Genomic DNA, 16,904 nt, shown 5'->3' on the forward strand with positions numbered 1-16,904 from the left:
CCCGACTGAGGTGGAGGAGTGGCTAAACGACACAAGAGTTCGACATCCAGACCTGGGCAGCTATAATTACATAATGACAGGGTTGTACAAAGATCTGTTGGAAGAACACCAAACTCAGCTAATTAAAGAACTGGGGCCAATTAAAAACTTTCTTTCAGAATGTTTGGGTCTGCTCACCTCCCTGATTGAACTAATCAGGAGGAAAGAAGATTGCCACTTTCACAAAGAAGCCAGCAACAAGCCAAATGGAAATAAAACCCAGTTCAACATCAAAGAAAGGAAAACAAGCAGAGCCAATCTAGTCCAATCTAGTCCTGGCCACTAGGAAACCTTCCTTAAAGGGAAAGAGTTCAATGCACAAGAAGAAGCCGAAGAATATGAAAATGGGTCGAAAGGCTAAGTTGCCCTCTCGGACTGGGAAAGTGAATTTCTCAAAGTTATTCAAGATTCTGGAGAATTCAAGTACAAAGAACCCCAACATAACAACGCCAAATAAGAGCCAAAGCCCAAACATTTTAAATAAACATCAGGTGGCTAGCCCCCCAAGGCTAGTAAAACAATCGCTGCCCTCTAGTGGAAAATTAAAGAAAACTCCAGACCCAAAGCAAGAAACTCCCCAGAAGGGAGTACGTACAACAGAGCCAGAACCTAATTTTAATTAAACATAAATTAGTCCTCCTCCCTCTCTTCAAGCATGGAGGCCTTTCCACACTTGCACAACAGAGAATTTATATACTTAAGAAAATTGACTTAGTCATCAGAGGCCTTATACCAGCAGGAAATATTGTCAGCGTGAAATTTCTTCCTTTCGATAAGGCCCAAAACAGAGTTGTGGTGACCTTTAAGGACTGGTCGGTAACTAAACAAATCTTGGACAAGAGGGACAGGCTCCAGAGGGCTGGCCTGTTGGTGACCCGCCTTTTCGAAGAGTCCGGCGTTCCACCATCCCTCTTAGGAACATGCAAGCCTACTAGTCTGCACACAGAATTGGAAATGGCTTCTGAAAACTACAAACAAGGCCAACCGGAGGCAGTCAAAATTTCCAAACAGAAGGCTAAGCTCCCAAAAACTTTACTCCCTTCCAATGAACCCCAAAAAGATACCTTAAATGAAAAGGAGTTGTTCTTTTTAGCCTCCCTTGAGCAGATTCAACAGTCCCAGGATGCGTTAATAGCTAGGTTACAAACCATTAAAAAATCCTTACTCCTCCAAGGCTTTTCTGCTCCTTTGGAATTTAATTTTGCTACTAACACAACAAAGCCCTTATCCAACGAAGACTGGACGCAGTGCCGGTTCCTGTCCCCCGAAGAAGTGGGTTCTCCTACACAACCCTCAATACCTCAAACAACAATACACCAGGTAGACCTTGCCATGCCGATGAGTAGGAATGGTTCAATCTTTGTGGACACCTCAGGATCCTTAGATGGCATTCAGGTGGAGGACTGAAAGACAGATACAGCAAGGGGACACCACGCCAGGGAAACAAAACTTACTAGGTTAGTACCTACCATAAATGATCTCAACAGCTCACTCCACCTTTACAAAAACATTCATTCCATCATCCTAAAGAACAAACGGAGGAGTCTACCTTTGTTCCCCTCACCACCATATTTCCACATCTTATCGTGGAATGTGGCGGGCTGGCTGTCTAAGCAGGGCGATGCTGATTTTCTGGATTTCCTCTCAAAATTCCAGATTATTTGTTTACAAGAGACCTGGTGCCTAGACTCTCATCCCCCTTACTTACAGGGCTATGTGGCTTTTGCTACCCCTGCGAAAAAACTAAATAACCGTGGCCGACCTAGCGGCGGTTTGGTCACTTTTATTCCTATAGAGCAAGGGTACAGGGTGCGACAACTGCAGTGGATGAAGAACAACAATTTTCAGATTTTACTTATCTCCAATAACACAGGAGGAGATCTTCCATGTTTCAACGTTTATATTCCCCCCGTGTGTACTTCCTCTCAGACAGTACAAATCTGGGAAGATTTGGAGTCATGCTTGGAGAAGGCCAAAATAGAATTTCCTGACTGGAACATCCTGCTGGCAGGTGACTTTAATGCCAGGATAGGCAGCGACATCAATTCGTATAGCTCCAAACCCCAGTTTTTACCAGAGGCAGACTGGTTTATCCCTTGGAGTTCTGATGAAAAGGTCATGAATAAGGCAGGTAATACATTACTGGAGATTGCTTTTAAGCATAATTTGTATAACCTGCATGGTACTTACATGGATAGGTCAGGAGGTTTCTTCTCTTTTATCGGCCCTCGTGGTGCAAGTGTGATTGATCATATCCTGGTCTCTCCAACAATTTTGGAGAGGACACAGGGTCTCAGCACTTTTAACAGAACCGAGAGTGACCATCTTCCTAGAGCAATCTCACTAACTCCCCTCGAATCAGGGGGATTACAACATCTACATTGTGCAGTCCCTCCTCAAGCACTGGCCCCACGCAGGCGTAAATGGAACAGCGAGCTGGAGCTTAAAATTAAACAACACCTGCACTCTCCAGATTTATTGGTTCTGAGAGACCAGTGTCCTTTACCTAACTTTGACCCTTTTTCACTATATCAGCGGGTCTCAGAGTCTCTTTTCCCATTTCTTATAAACACCAGGCCTCCCAAACAACATAACAAATTGGGGGTCTGGTTTGACAAAGACTGCCGGAAGCTAAGATCCCTGCTTAGGAAACAACAAAATAAGGTAAAACAGGAGAGGACTTTGTCATCTATGGTAAATTTCCACAGATGGCGCTCTTACTATAAAAACATCTTAAAACTCAAGAAATCCCTATATAGGAAGGAACAATGGGAGGCACTTGATAAGGCGATTAAATCGCGAGACGATAGAAAATTTTGGGCAATAGTAGCACAGGGAGTCTCATCCAAAGGAAAAATTGTAAACAGCAGTATTCCATCCGATGTGTGGTATCAACACTTTTTAAAGCTATACACACTTTCAAATACTGCTAATTTGAGTCCGTTCCTCCCATTGAAGAATGAGCATCTAGCTAGCTGGGATCCTGTTACAGAATCAGAGTGCCTACAGCTAATTAAAACTTTAAAAAATGGCAAAGCTCCTGGTGAGGATATGATCCCCCCTGAGGTTTTTAAATCAAATGCCCAATGGTGGGCCATCTTTTTGGCCAAACGTTTTACGGCAATAAACAACACATGTAAAATCCCAGCAAACTGGAAACTAAGTGTGGTAGCCCCTATCTACAAGAAGGGAGATATTCAAGATCTGCAATGCGCTCTATGTTTGAGCCCGTTGCTAAATGCTTAGACTGGTTCTTACAAAAATATGCTAAAGACACCCCTGCATATATTCAAGATACAGCACATTTCATCCAACAGGTTGAACAGCTGCAAGTATCTGAGGCCGCTATTTTAGCTTTTTTGGATGTGGCTTCACTATATACTAATATTCCTCCGGAAGAAATATGCCATCTCATTCAACAATTGTGGGAATCCAGACAGGACTCGCATCCGCCCACCGAGTTTTTGCTAGATTTATTAGATATAGTTTTTGAAAAAAATAACTTTAGTTTTTAAGATCACTTTTATTTTCAGTCTGGGATAAAGAAGAACATTGTCAAGCTATTACATCAGCAAGAAGCCAGGTTGATTTTCCTTTTTAAATCCTTACACCCTAAAGGTTTAAATACTGAACTAGATCTAAATTGTTTTGTGTAATTCTATGTTTGGGCTTGCAGTTGTAAATGTTGCTGTTATCTTATTCCTGGTGTTGTATATATTAGGTCAGGCATCCCCAAACTTGGCCCTCCAGCTGTTTTGGGACTAAAATTTCCAACATCCCTGACCACTGGTCCTGTTAGCTAGGGATGATGGGGGTGGGGCTGGAGGGCAGAGTTTGGGGATGCCTGTATTAGGTGCTGTACCTTTAAATCTGGATGTCATCTAATTCACCTGCTGGAAGTCTTTATAATGCAACTTTGTACTAACTAACAGTGTCAGCTCATTACACTACTTAGTGAAAGCTAAACCATTTGTAACCTATGAACCCTCTTGGACCTCTCATTTGGTAAAGTATCATTATTATGTTTTATAACCGAATGTAGAATGTTTTGGTATATCATCTCATTGATTGTATCTGAATTAATTTTATTTGGCATCATTCTTATTAGCTGAGAAAGAAAGTTTGAAACAGTCGGTTATCCAGGAAGGACTGTCCTGCTACTGCCTCTGGAGCACCAACTTCTTTCAGCATGTTCACTGCTAAATATATGAGTAAGTCATGAATATAACCAGGCACATCTGTGCTGTGGTTGGGACTTTATAGTTATTTTGGAAGATGTGTTGCCTCAACCTTGAATCATTCTCTGTTTGATACACCATTGAAAAAATCCCCTACTTTGGGAAATTCTCTGAAGTCACATTAGTTGGTGGTACCTTGTATATCTCCTGCCAACCTAGCAGTTCGAAAGCACATCAAAGTGCAAGTAGATAAATAGGTACCGCTCCGGTGGGAAGGTAAACAGCGTTTCCGTGTGCTGCTCTGGTTCGCCAGAAGCGGCTTAGTCATGCTGGCCACATGACCCGGAAGCTGTATGCCGGCTCCCTCGGCCAATAAAGTGAGATGAGCGCCGCAACCCCAGAGTCGGCCACGACTGGACCTAATGGTCAGGGGTCCCTTTACCTTTACCTTGTATATATTGTATGCCACTTGACTCTGAATGAAGATACCTTTTAGTAGCTATATAAAGTGCTGTAATCAAATTATTAGCCTGCCGTGTTGCTTTTAGGTTGCCGGGCACTTCTTTCTCAAAGGCATTTATTACACTCCGGCAAGTTTTGCTAAGAAAAATCCTAACCCACTCCATCTCTAGTTTGTAGTATTCTTCAACTGTTGGGTTGTCAAAACTCTTAGAAAGGGACAAAACCCCACAAGAGTCTCTGGTACGCTTGGAGTCTTCCAACCAGGGATCATGTTCTGGCTCCCAGCTCTCCAACTCCAAGAAGCAGAAGAAATACTTTGCCAAGTCAGGTTCTTTTGGGCCTGGATGATGAATAAAGCCAGCCCTGGCCATATTTCCAGGAGTACACTTGCAGTTCTTTTAAAAGGCCAGCATGCAAAGGTTCTCAAGCAATTCTCTTACTCATGCATCTCTCTAAATTCAAGCAGGCACTTGGAGTTTGAGTTCGTCTCACACAGGAAAGCCTCCATTTTAGAAACCGATTCTGTGACTTCTTAGCCAAGCTCACACATTTGTAAGAAATTCAAGAGCAAATATGAGCAATGGGAGAAGAAGGGGGACAACCAAATAATACACAACATTTTCAGGTTCCATGGCATAGTTTTAAATCGGCAAAGGGCTTATCCACAAGGCAGTTTGATGTAGATAAGCAGCTACTAATGTCATTTTTTTCTGTTTAATTGTAAATATATAGCAGAATACATCAGAATTGTAAAAAAACCCCCCAGTAATAACAGTACAGCATTTCTCCCCTTCCCTTTTCTTCCCATAGCAACAGGAACGACAATGTGATTGTGATGTTTCGGTAGCAATATTATCCAGAGTGTTTACAGCTCCATCTGGGAGTCTTTGAGAGACGTAGCAAGATGATATTATAGATGACTTGCAACTTATGTGCATTTTACTTGTGTTCATCCAGCTTCATGTACTTAGCAGTTTTCATCTTTGGGGGGGGGGGGCAGGCATCCGGGGAGAAAGACTTGGCAACCCCACCTGCCCTTGAACCCAGTGCCGCTGAGTGAAACAGCCCTTATGACTCCTGCTGTACCTGCATAGATGGGGCCAATACAGATTTATATTATCTAAGTAAATGATGAGAAAGTCAAGGAATACAATGGAAGACGCAAGAAGATGAAAGATTAAATGCGACAGATATTTTACCCATTTGTCAATTCCAAGTTCTTAGTCTTGGTAGTTGAAAAGGTGTTCTTTAAATGACATTTTACACCTCAGGCTTAATTGCTTATCACAGCTGATTCCTTTAAGTACACTCAAATCATTTTCTGCATTAAAACGGTTGGCACCTTTCCCACTTTGACATGGAATAAAGTAACCAAGTTTAATTATTGTTTTGAAAAATTACAAGCTGTAAAGAGAGAAAAATTGCCTGACCAAATTTATTAGTGAGAAGTTTTAATCTAATTTTTTTTAACTCTTTATTTGTTCAATAAACCACCCCAGGCTTGCTTTAGGATGCATATCGCTTTCAAATGAACAGAAGTCGCAAACAACTTCATGGATCATTCCTTGCCTGGAAAGGGGAAGCATTATCCCAGTTGCCACAATACGCCTTCCCCCAGAGGAAGCGGGGTTGTGGCCAGGTGATCATGATGGAACCAGCAATGTCTGTGCAATGGTGTCCGTAGTGTTTTGACACATTTTAGCTTTTGTATGTTTTAAAGTAGGATTGTTATTTTTTCTTGATTTTACTGCTATGTTTTTTTTTTGGTAAACCACTATGCAGGTTTTTTAAAATAAATTTTATTAAATAAACAATAAATATAAATAAAATAACACAAGCCAAACACAATCCATCCTGTAGATTTAAATATCTGTCCATAGTCACTTTCTTGTTATCAGAGGCCCAGAATCCACATTCCTTTGTAAGAAAATATGAAATAAAGTCAAACCATTTTTGCAGGCTATATATATTTCAATGTGTGTGTGTGTGGGGGGGTGACAAGAAATTTTCTGCACCGGGTACCACCTGACCTTGCTACGCCACTGGCCAGCACACTTGCAAAGGTAAGCAGGGTCCAGTGTGGTTTCATATTGGATGGGGGGACCATGTGTTGGGATTCCTGCATTGAAGAGGGTTGGTCTTGATGACCGTCAGGGTTCCTTCCAATTCTACAATTCTATGATTCTAACTAGAAAAAGAATAAGGAAGGCACCTGCAGTATATGATCACTGCAGCCAGATTGTTGCATGCATGAAGATGGACGGACTTCTTATTACCTACAATGGAAGAATGGTTATTGAAATAAATGGATTTGGCTGAGATAGTGAAGTTGATATGCTTAATTACAGAAAAATCACTGTTGACATTTATTATTGATGGGAAACCCATTTTTGCACAAAAAGGAATGAACTTGTGATAATCTGGGTTTGAAGACCCGGGGGGGGGGGTTGGTTTATCGAAAGTAGAAGAATTGGGTGTTAATATGAAGTAAGTTTTGCACAAGTTTTAAAGTTGATAAATGAAGAATCAGAAGTCTTTTCTTCTGTTTCTTTTCTTTTTATGTTTTAAAAATGCTTGATATCTGACATTGATTTCTATATATTGTGTTTTCTTTGTTTTTCAAGCTTTCATAAAAAATAGCCTTTGAAACCGGCTGGTACAGTGGTCAGAAGACTTGTTTTCGTGTCCACAGAATGGAGAAGAAAAGTTTGTCCAACGAATCCCTGGGTGCAATCACAAAGACCCCCGGCTCCCAGCTGGCTGAGCCTTCTCATTTCCAGCTCACTTTGATGCCCTGTTCCCAGAGCTACCATTGGAAGAGCTGCTCCCCTTAGCCAGGAAGAGTCGGGGTCCCAGCAGCCTTCCCAGCAGGTCTCCCACACTTCCTCCTCCTTGGGCAGTGCTCCATTGCAGGTCCCCGAGCAGCTTTCCGAAGAAAGGTCCCAGTATTTTTGTTTCATCCAACATTTGATCCCCAGAGTCACAAGAAGCCAAGAAAGGGCAACTCCCAGGGAGGCCGTGATATCAGTGGCATAGCGTGGGGGGTGCAGGGGGGGGGGCTGGCCATACCGGGTGCAACATCTGGGGGGGGCCACGCTCGCACTCGCAGCTCTCTGTCCCTACCTGGCTCACTCACTGTCTCTCATCTGGGGGGGGGGGGCAAATTACTTGCCTTGCCCCGGGTGCTGACAACCCACACTACGCCACTGCGTGATATGCTCTGGCATCCACCAAAGAGCTTCCTCTCAGGTTGAAGAATGGCTGTCTCTCAGGGAGGGCGAACTTCTCCATCGCTGGATCATGTTATCCTGTTTACATTCCATACGGTTGTATGTGTGGGAACAGAAGTAAGTCTGTGAGAACTTCTGCCCTTTGTTCTCTCACTCTCTTCTGAGAGACTGTCTGTGTGAGAAGACGCAGCTTACCGCTCGTCATGATACTTTGGTTTATTTTTCTGTAAATAAAGACTCTGATGCGACATTTCCGACGCAACTGTGTTTTTGCTGTACTCTGCTAAGCGTGCTCACATCTATGGATGTGGGTCACAGTGTTTTACAGGACTATGGCCAGAAAATGTCCTGTTATGGCAATGGCCGAAGTGCTTCCCTCCCAGGGTGAGAAAATCCATCTCTGGATGAGGTTTCTTCTTCCCAGTGCACCGCCCAGGGAATGGGTCGCAAGCGTGCTGCGACGTTCTCTAGCCTGCAGTCTGGAAGTAGGAAAAGTGTGCTCAGCTTTGAGGGCATGTCTTTTGAGAGTGCTCTCCAGGGGACTGAGGCTGTTTCCTCTGCCTCTAAGTCTCCAGAGGGGTCTGTTCCAGCTCCGAGCACAGCTGATCTGGTTAAAGTCAGCCAGGGTCAAGGCCAGGATTGAAGAAATGCAGTGTGATACAGGATTGTCACAACTTCTCCTCAGGCAAGGTCAGAAGGGTGGGTGGAGGATGGAGTTGATGAAGTTGTACCACCTGACCTTGCTACACCACTGCCCACACCATCATCATAGTTGCAACAGTGGCGGTGGAAGCAGAGCAACTGGCTGCCTTGGGCATCGAGGGATCATTGCACTTGGGGGACTCCTTCTCTCAATGTGCCTCCCCCCCAGGTTTGTATGCTGCTTTGAATACAAAATATCCCATGTTGCCTAACCTTGCTTTCTCCATCATTTTTTGTTGGGCTGATTCCGTGGCTGTATTTCCAGTGACAAAAGTATGTGGCCATTGTAGTGAAAACATGGAAATTCTTTATTTAAGTCCTTGCAGGAACACTTCTGCCCTTGGAGATGGCCTAGCTTATGGGACTGGGAGGCGGTAAAAGCAGCACAAATTACTACAGGTGGAGGCTGTTGAGGCATGAAGCCTTGCTTACCCGGGGTGGGTATAAATAATAGGACTGGGCCAGAGGGGGCCTGGATATGGGGCAAAGCTGCCATATTGCAAGCCAGACAAAAGATCCGCTGTTCCTCAGGCTCTTGCAGCTGTGAGGAGGGATTTGGGTTAATGATCTGGTACTCTACATTGGTTGTTTGGGTAAATGTTTTGTGGTTTTTTTTTTTTTTTTGTTTGTCTATTTGTGTGTTTGTGCTTAGAAAAAAGGGGGTTCATTGGTTGTCTCTGGGAAGGTTTTGCACTGTTGTAGGTGGGTATAAAGGCCCATTTTGTTCAATAAAGCTCAGCCTCCCCCCACCCAAAGTGGCTTGTTGTTTATCAAAGATCCATCAGGAAAAGAACCTGTTTGCATTTGGCAAAACAGTCATGGGCTGAGCTGTCTGTGTGGTGTAGCACTGGTGGTGGTGTCCCATTGGTTATGGGGTGCAAGTCCCCATCACAGATTAGGTTCAGCCACCCCTGGCAGCACTGTGGGTGCTGTCTATCTCATTTGACTCTGTCCTATAAATGTGTCCTCAATAGCAAATGGGAGCAAGCACCTCCCCCTTTTGACATATTACTAGGCACATTCCACAGCAGAGAGCTCCTATGTAATTACTTTTACAGCAGGGGTCCCAATTTGGATGTATGTTGCTTCATAACAGTTAATTCAGTTTTAAGATGAAGTTCAGTTCCTAGATCATCACTAGCTGTGGAGATTTCTAGAGTCTTGTTCTTAAGCGGCACACACTATTTTCATGGTTATTAGTGCAGAAAATTCAGTAGCCAAGTGGGTAATGTTCAGATGACGTGGATCTTATTCCGCTCATGCTTACTAGGTAATCAAGATGTTGTGCCTCGTAGCCTACTTTCAAAGCTTAAGTTTTCTTTCTCAGAATTAGAGAACAGCAGACTGACATAAGCACCAGAGATTGATTGCCAGGGGTCAGAATCCAGATTTTAAGGATAAGAGTTCACTTTTTCATCAAAATGCATGCACTAAAACACTAATGAAACAGCTAAAGGCTGACAGCCTATTAAATAAGTCTTGGTTGTTCCACCATATGAGTTGTGATTAAAATCCACATAAATGGCCTGCCCCTCGGGGCCGATCCTGAGGAGAATTCTCCTCAGGCGCCTCGCGGCGGGGCGTGTGCCTGGGAATAGCGGGGAGGAGGAAGAAGACGAGGCGGAGGCGGCCATTCCTTCTTCCCGCTTCCTTCTCCTCCTCCTCCCTCTCACAGCCGGGTCTGGAGTGCCAGGCAGGCAGCGAGGCAGGCAGGCAGGCAGGCAAGGGGCCCTTGAAGGCGCCTCACGCTGCCAGCCACCTGGTCCTGCGCGACCCAGAGGAGGCGAGGGCGACGACGACGGCGGCTGCTGTCTGAAAGTTCCAGAAATCTCCCACTTTCAAGAAAGATGAGGTTGTGATACTGCACAGCGGCGGCACTTATTAGTCTGCTGTTCTTCTGGGTCCCATCCTCAATGTGCTGCAACAAGGCTCTCTGTGCAAGCGATGTCAGCAAGTGCTTAATACAGGAGCAGTGTCAATGCCGGCCTGTTGAAGGGAACTGTTCCTGTTGCAAGGAGTGCATGTTGTGTCTGGGCACACTGTGGGACAAGTGCTGTGACTGCGTTGGTATGTGCAACCCTCGCAATTATAGCGACACGCCTCCCACGTCCAAGAGCACCGTCGAGGAACTGCACCGGCCGATCCCCTTGCTTTTCCGAGCGCTTACAGAAGGGGACACCCAGCTGCACTGGAATATTGTCTCGTTCCCCGTCGTGGAAGAGCTGTCCCACCACGAGAACTTGGTCTCCATTTTAGAGTTGGTGAACCACCCCCAGCACCAGAACTTCTCGGTTTCAAGCAACAACGTCCACACGCCGTTCTCCAGCGACAAAGAAGCCACGTGCACGGTGGTTTACTTTGACGACTGCATGTCGGTGCATCAGTGCAAGAGCTCCTGCGAATCTATGGGAGCGTCAAAATACCGATGGTTTCACAACGCCTGCTGCGAATGTATTGGACCAGAGTGTATAGACTATGGCAGTAAAACTGTAAGATGCACAAATTGTATGTTCTGAAGCCAGAAGCTGAATCTTCTTTTTTTTTTCATAGACACCAAAGTTATTTTTTTATTGATAAAGATTGAGCTTGGGAGGATTGCTTGAGAATGGAATAGTTGAAACACAGAGATGTACAAAATCTTAAAACCTGTAATTCCAACCCCACTCCCTTTAAATAAGGTAATAACTAGCAAGTGTGTGTTTTCTTAAAATATTAACCAGGCTTATTAGAGTTTTCTTTGATTTGGATATGCCAACTTATGTACAGGACCGTCTCGTTGAGGAAATTGCAACTAGATCCAAAAATCCATAAACTCTGGAATTTCCCCAAACTTTCAGATTTGGACTGGCGTGTAGCTTGATGCAGATACCTATCAGATTTCTATCATGATAGGTATTTTTGAAAGTAGGATGGCAATTACACAAAAGTCTCCATCCATCACCATTTGCTTAAAAGAAGGAAAGAATCAATATTTTTTAGCTCAAAATATGTGTCCTCTTCTTTGTTTCTTGCCCTAGTTCAAAAAAAGAGAACATCTATCAATTGAAAATTAAAATATAAATCATAGTGAACTCAGAAATAACTGATATGTAAGCGGCAAGGAAGAGATTTGGACGAAATGCAGTCGCGTCAGGATCTTTTGCTATTTTTCTTTATTATGTACAAATCTTACTGAGGCGCAATAAAGTATATTTTTAAAAGCCAAAAAAAAAAAAATCCACATAAATTTGCATATGAATAAAGTTCTAAAAGCAAAAAGACAATGCATCTTACCATTTATTTGAATGCCACCTTTCCGTAGTAAATTCTGTTCATGGAAGCTCACAACATGAAAAAACAGACATAGTCAACTAAGTTGCCAAATATAACCAAAAATACTGTTTTATTAATTTAAATTAATGAAAACATCTCACCGAGAAACTAACAAAATCACACAGTCCTCTTACAAATCATGTAGTTATTTACATTATTACATTATAATTGATTTGCCAAGATAATCATGTCTAATGAAGTGTGCTATTGTTCTCTCCACTTATTTCCAACTCTTCACTATGTACCCCCCCAAAAAAAAATGATGCTGAGACAACACTAAGCTATTGGAAGCAACTTGACAAAATGAAAGTGTTCTTTTTCTTTCTTTTTCTTTAAGCACAGACAAAACAAGGCCACTTTTAAAAAGGTGAAAATAGTAAGGTGAATATATATATCTTCAGAGGTACTGTGAAACCTGCCCCGAGGCTGCATTTTAAAATAAAGGAGAACTTGAATTCTTGCACATTTTTTACCCATTCATATCCAAAATGTAACACTGTCTTCAAGTTTTACAACGAGTTGAGGCTGAGATTCAACTGAAAGGTGAAACAGCACAGGCTGAGTGGCAATATTCAACCTGGATAGCTCAGTTGGTTAAAGCATAGTGCTGATAATGCCAGGGTTGCGGGTTCAATCCCTGTATGGGACAGCTGCATATTCCTGCATTGCAGGGGGTTGGACTAGATGATCCTCAGGGTCCCTTCCAACTCTACAATTCTATGTTTCTATTCTGAAGGAGAAAACTGGCTTAAGGCAGACATTTCAGAGGCAGAGGATGGTTGAAATATTTACTAGCCTCCCTGCAGAAGCCAGCCTGGGAAAGGAAGTTGCATCTGAAAGAAAGGGACAAAGAGACCTTGCACAATACACTCATAAAGTCCTCCTTCTGTTGATGTTGGTGGGATTTGGGGAGTGGCTGCTATTGCCCTTTCAGTCCCACTGATAACCAGGAAGCACCCAGAGAAGTATGATAGCCCCTGTGAAGGACAGCCTTGCATGGTTTCTTGCAACTGCCAGAGTATATTAAAAAAATGGAAGAACTTGCAAGGCTTATAAAACTATGGTATAAATATGTATGGGACATAGCAGTTGCTGGGAACATAACAGAGTCTCAGTCATGGAAGGAAAAGAACCTGTGGAACATTCCTATGCAATCTGGTGGGACTTCATAACTATCAACTGGTGAGCTTGACATTGAATAAATTTTTTTATCAAGCGTATAAGGTGGTTATGTATATACCATGCACAGTGATAATCCTTTTGCAAAAGGCTTTGCACTGAAACATTGCTGCTATCTTTTATCACAATGATAAAGTTAAAAGACCATATTAATAGGCTGTGTTCCAGAGACATTAGAGGTTTGGTGGTATGTGAGGATGAATTTCAATCAACCTTTTCATCAAAGTGATTGATACGCCCACATTTTCTTCTTCCCAATCTTGCAGTGACCCTGCATGGACTTGTTTGTAATGAAGCTGTACTTAGCCAACCTTGGGATATAATTAAAAGAAGAAAAAGAAATATTGGATAATTACTCTAGGCAACCACTAAGCCAACACTGTCAGCTGTGGAAATGCTCTCTGGAGTATTAAAATACTGCAGTGGCTCAGATAAAATGCTCTCACCTTGAAAATCTGGCAAGTTTACATATAGTAATGCACTATATGTAGAACACCTGAGCATTGGCTAAATCTGTTTTACCTCTGTGGGCCGAGTGGATTGCTTTGAAAAACAAATTTTATATTTGTGGATTGCTATTACTTTAAATCTGAAAATTGATTACATTTATGTATGAGTTTACATGTATAACACCTGAGCATGGATTAAGTCAGTGTTTCCCAACCTTTTTTGGGCAAAGGCACACTTGTTTCATGAAAAAAATATCGAGGCACACCACCATTACAGCCCCGTGACGTCAGCGCGCAGCGTCACGCCGGGAGGGACGCATGAAAGTGTAAGTTTCAATTTTTTTCCCTCCCCCTTGCCTTCCTTCTGTGCCAACCGCCAAAAAAGCCAAGAATCGCGGGACCGCCGGCGGAGGGGGGGAGGGCGAGCGGAGGCAGCGGCGAGCCCCGTTCCTCCCCATCCGCCCCATTCTGTGCAAGGAGCGTGAACAGGTGTGAGAAGGGGGTCAAACCTGCGGGTCAGCGCCGGGGAACCTCCAAGCTTTGGGGGGGGGGAGGAGGCAGCAAAGCGAGGCAGGAAGGAGAGCGCGGCTTGGCTGGGTGAGCTTTGGCAAGGGCAGGGAATGAGAGCCACGAGGCGGGCGCTGCGGACGGAGGCGCTGCCCGCCGAGCTCGCAGGCAGCCAGGCAGGCAGACGGCGAGAGCCCCGCGCTGGGCGGCCTCTCCTCGCCGCCGCCGCCCCGCCTCTCGCCGCCCGACTCGCCCGCCTCCCTCCAGGCAACATCTCGCGGCACACCAGGCAACGTCTCGCGGCACACTAGTGTGCCGCGGAACACCGGTTGGGAAACACTGGATTAAGTTTGCTTTACCTCTGTTGTGCCATATGGATCACTTTAAGAAAAAATTGTATCTTTGGATTGCCAACACCTGTTACTCAAACCAATATTGTGCTTGTCCATACAATCCTTCTTTGTTACAGTTGCTGTTTACTGCAACCACTACTATGCTATAAGATCCACTATCTTGCAATATTACATATGGTATGTACAGTTGTTTATGGTTTCTATATTATTTTTTCCTGTAAAAATGTGTGAGATTCCAAATTGTATTTATTTGCATTACCTAGAGCCTGCACTAATGATGAAGCCTAGGATGGCGAAACAAGGCTAATATTCCGGAAATCCTTGTCTTAGACTCTGTGAAAGGATTCTGTGGAACTGTAACAACCCTTCATGTGGATTATTGGACTCTACAAACAGACAGGTGGAATAGACACTTATACATGTATGGACCTTATGCATGAACTGACTAGAGAATGAACTGATCCACTGGGTCTTCTGCTTTTTTGTTGAACTTTGAGACTTCTGTTGAAATCTACAATTTGATACAATGGATAATATACCTTATTTATTCAAAAGTACAGCCGGTTACGTCTTGTGTGTTTATTGAATCTGTGCACAAAACGCCAGGGTCAAGCAAAAGGGAGCAGCCACCTCCTAACTACTCTGCTTGTGAGCAATTGGCCCCCAGGAAGAGAAAGAATGGCTTTCAGTAAACCTTGAAAGGTGGAGGGTGCGTGCAGATAAAGACAGTGGCTTAGGTCTGGGCCTCCGCTCTCTCCCCAGGCAAAATTGTGTCCCTCACAATGATTTAAAAGTAAAAACACACCTAAACACAGGAATCTGCAGTGTAAGAGATTGAGGATAATCTGTGTGTAAAGATTCTCCAGTTTTAGACTTTTAAACTCCAGTATTTTATTGTTAAAATGATCAACTCTGTGAGGGAAGAGACTCCCAGAATTGCAACCAGACGCAAATCTAATTCTGTTAAAGGAGACAGTGCTGTTCAATGAATTACACCCACAGGTCATGGACTTTACAGTCACTGCAAAGCATACATTATATTATTTTCCTTGAATGACATGTGGGATGTTATTATCACAAATTTGGAATCCCTGCTGGAGGTGCAATTATTGCTGGACTTTATTTATGGGCGCTTAATGGCAGAATGGGAACACTGAGTCAAAACAAGCCCACAAGTCCCCAAAGCGAGTTGCTACAGGACAAAGGTTTCAAGCAACTGAAACTTCAAAGACGTTGCAAGTGCACAAGTGATTGCTGGAAGATGCAGAGTGGAGTATCTGGAGGGTTGTCTCAACAGCATCAGAGGCAGCAGAAGCAATGTTTCGTGAAAAAGAGAGCCATGACTGTAAAACTGACCAATCGTTCTCTGAATTACATTATTGATTCTGGTAGTACCAAGAACTAACTTAGTTGGTCTTTAAGGTGCTACTGGAAGGAATTTTTTTTATTATTGATTCTGGTTGTAGATAACATATGAGTTGTAAGAGGGAGTTGTAAGAACCTACTCCTGTATCAGAAAGTTATGTGGGTCACAACTCAAAGTGTTAGTAAGTGGGAACGTATACTTGAGTTAGGTTGTTTATTTCCCCTTTTCATTTACCATTTTCTTGTTCCTTTCTCCCCCCCCCTTTATTTCACTTGCTTTCTTGTTTTGCTTGAGAAGCAAGGATGATGGATGTATAATGATTTTTGCTACATATTTTACTATATATACAGTGGTACCTCGGGTTACAGACGTTTCAAGTTACACAATTTCGGGTTGCTCACCACACCAAACCTGGAAGTACCGGGATGGGTTACTTCTGGGTTTCGGCGCTTGTGCATGTGCAGAAGCGCCAAATCACAACCCACGTGTGCACAGATGCGGTGCTGCGGATTGCGTTTGCGAACACTGTGGGTTGCAAACGTGCCTCCCGCACAGATCACGTTCGCAACCTGAGCGTCCACTGTATTTAAAAAGAGCTTCTCACAATGGGGTTGTTTCTATTGTGCATGTTCTATGATTACAAAGATAAAAGATGGTTGCTATGCAATTGAAATGAGTGAATAGTGCATTTTATTCACAACAGTGCAACCCTTTTCTCTGCTATCATGGGCAGATATATACACAATTACTATAAAAGTAGGTCAAGGAAGCAACACTCTGAACTGTATCCAGCAATGTGCAGAACAAGTTGCAATTATAGTCAGACCACTTCATTTATGATTTATTCATTTCAGCACGAATACACTAGATTTTCTGCAGAGGTGTACCTAGGGTTTCTTGCGCCCTTGGCAAGCAGCTGTATTGGTGCTCCCTGTACTTTTTAAAATGCAATCCAAGTACATCCAGAGTGAGAGCAAGGCTGGACATCTGGAGGGCACCAGATTGGTGAATGCTGGCATAAGGCACACATGCACAGAAACATAGCTGTCAACTTACAGATTTGAAAATAAGGGACCAGCAGCCTCAAAAATAAGGGATCAGCAGCCAAAATAAGGGATTTTCCCAGC

The 16,904-nt window shown here is 43.5% G+C and overlaps 1 protein-coding gene and 1 long non-coding RNA gene across 2 annotated transcripts in view; one reads left to right on the plus strand and one right to left on the minus strand.

Moving 5' to 3' along the window:
• LOC310687253 overlaps positions 1–16,904 on the minus strand; it is a 208,047-nt gene that overhangs the window by 17,173 nt on the left and 173,970 nt on the right. The window lies entirely within an intron of this gene.
• On the plus strand, positions 10,317–11,827 carry LOC310687475 (twisted gastrulation protein homolog 1). Its single transcript, XM_083462542.1, has one exon. It carries the CDS (start codon positions 10,525–10,527, stop codon positions 11,125–11,127), a length of 603 nt encoding a protein of 200 aa, XP_083318668.1. The 5' UTR covers positions 10,317–10,524; the 3' UTR covers positions 11,128–11,827.

This window comes from Podarcis liolepis, assembly GCF_965112155.1.
Source record: "Podarcis liolepis genome assembly, chromosome: 10".
Classification (NCBI taxonomy): Eukaryota; Metazoa; Chordata; class Lepidosauria; order Squamata; family Lacertidae; genus Podarcis; species Podarcis liolepis.

What these genes read in the sequence shown, in the direction of transcription:
- LOC310687475 (XM_083462542.1), top strand. Translation starts at nt 10,525, where the DNA reads ATGTGCTGCAACAAGGCTCTCTGTGCAAGCGATGTCAGCAAGTGCTTA.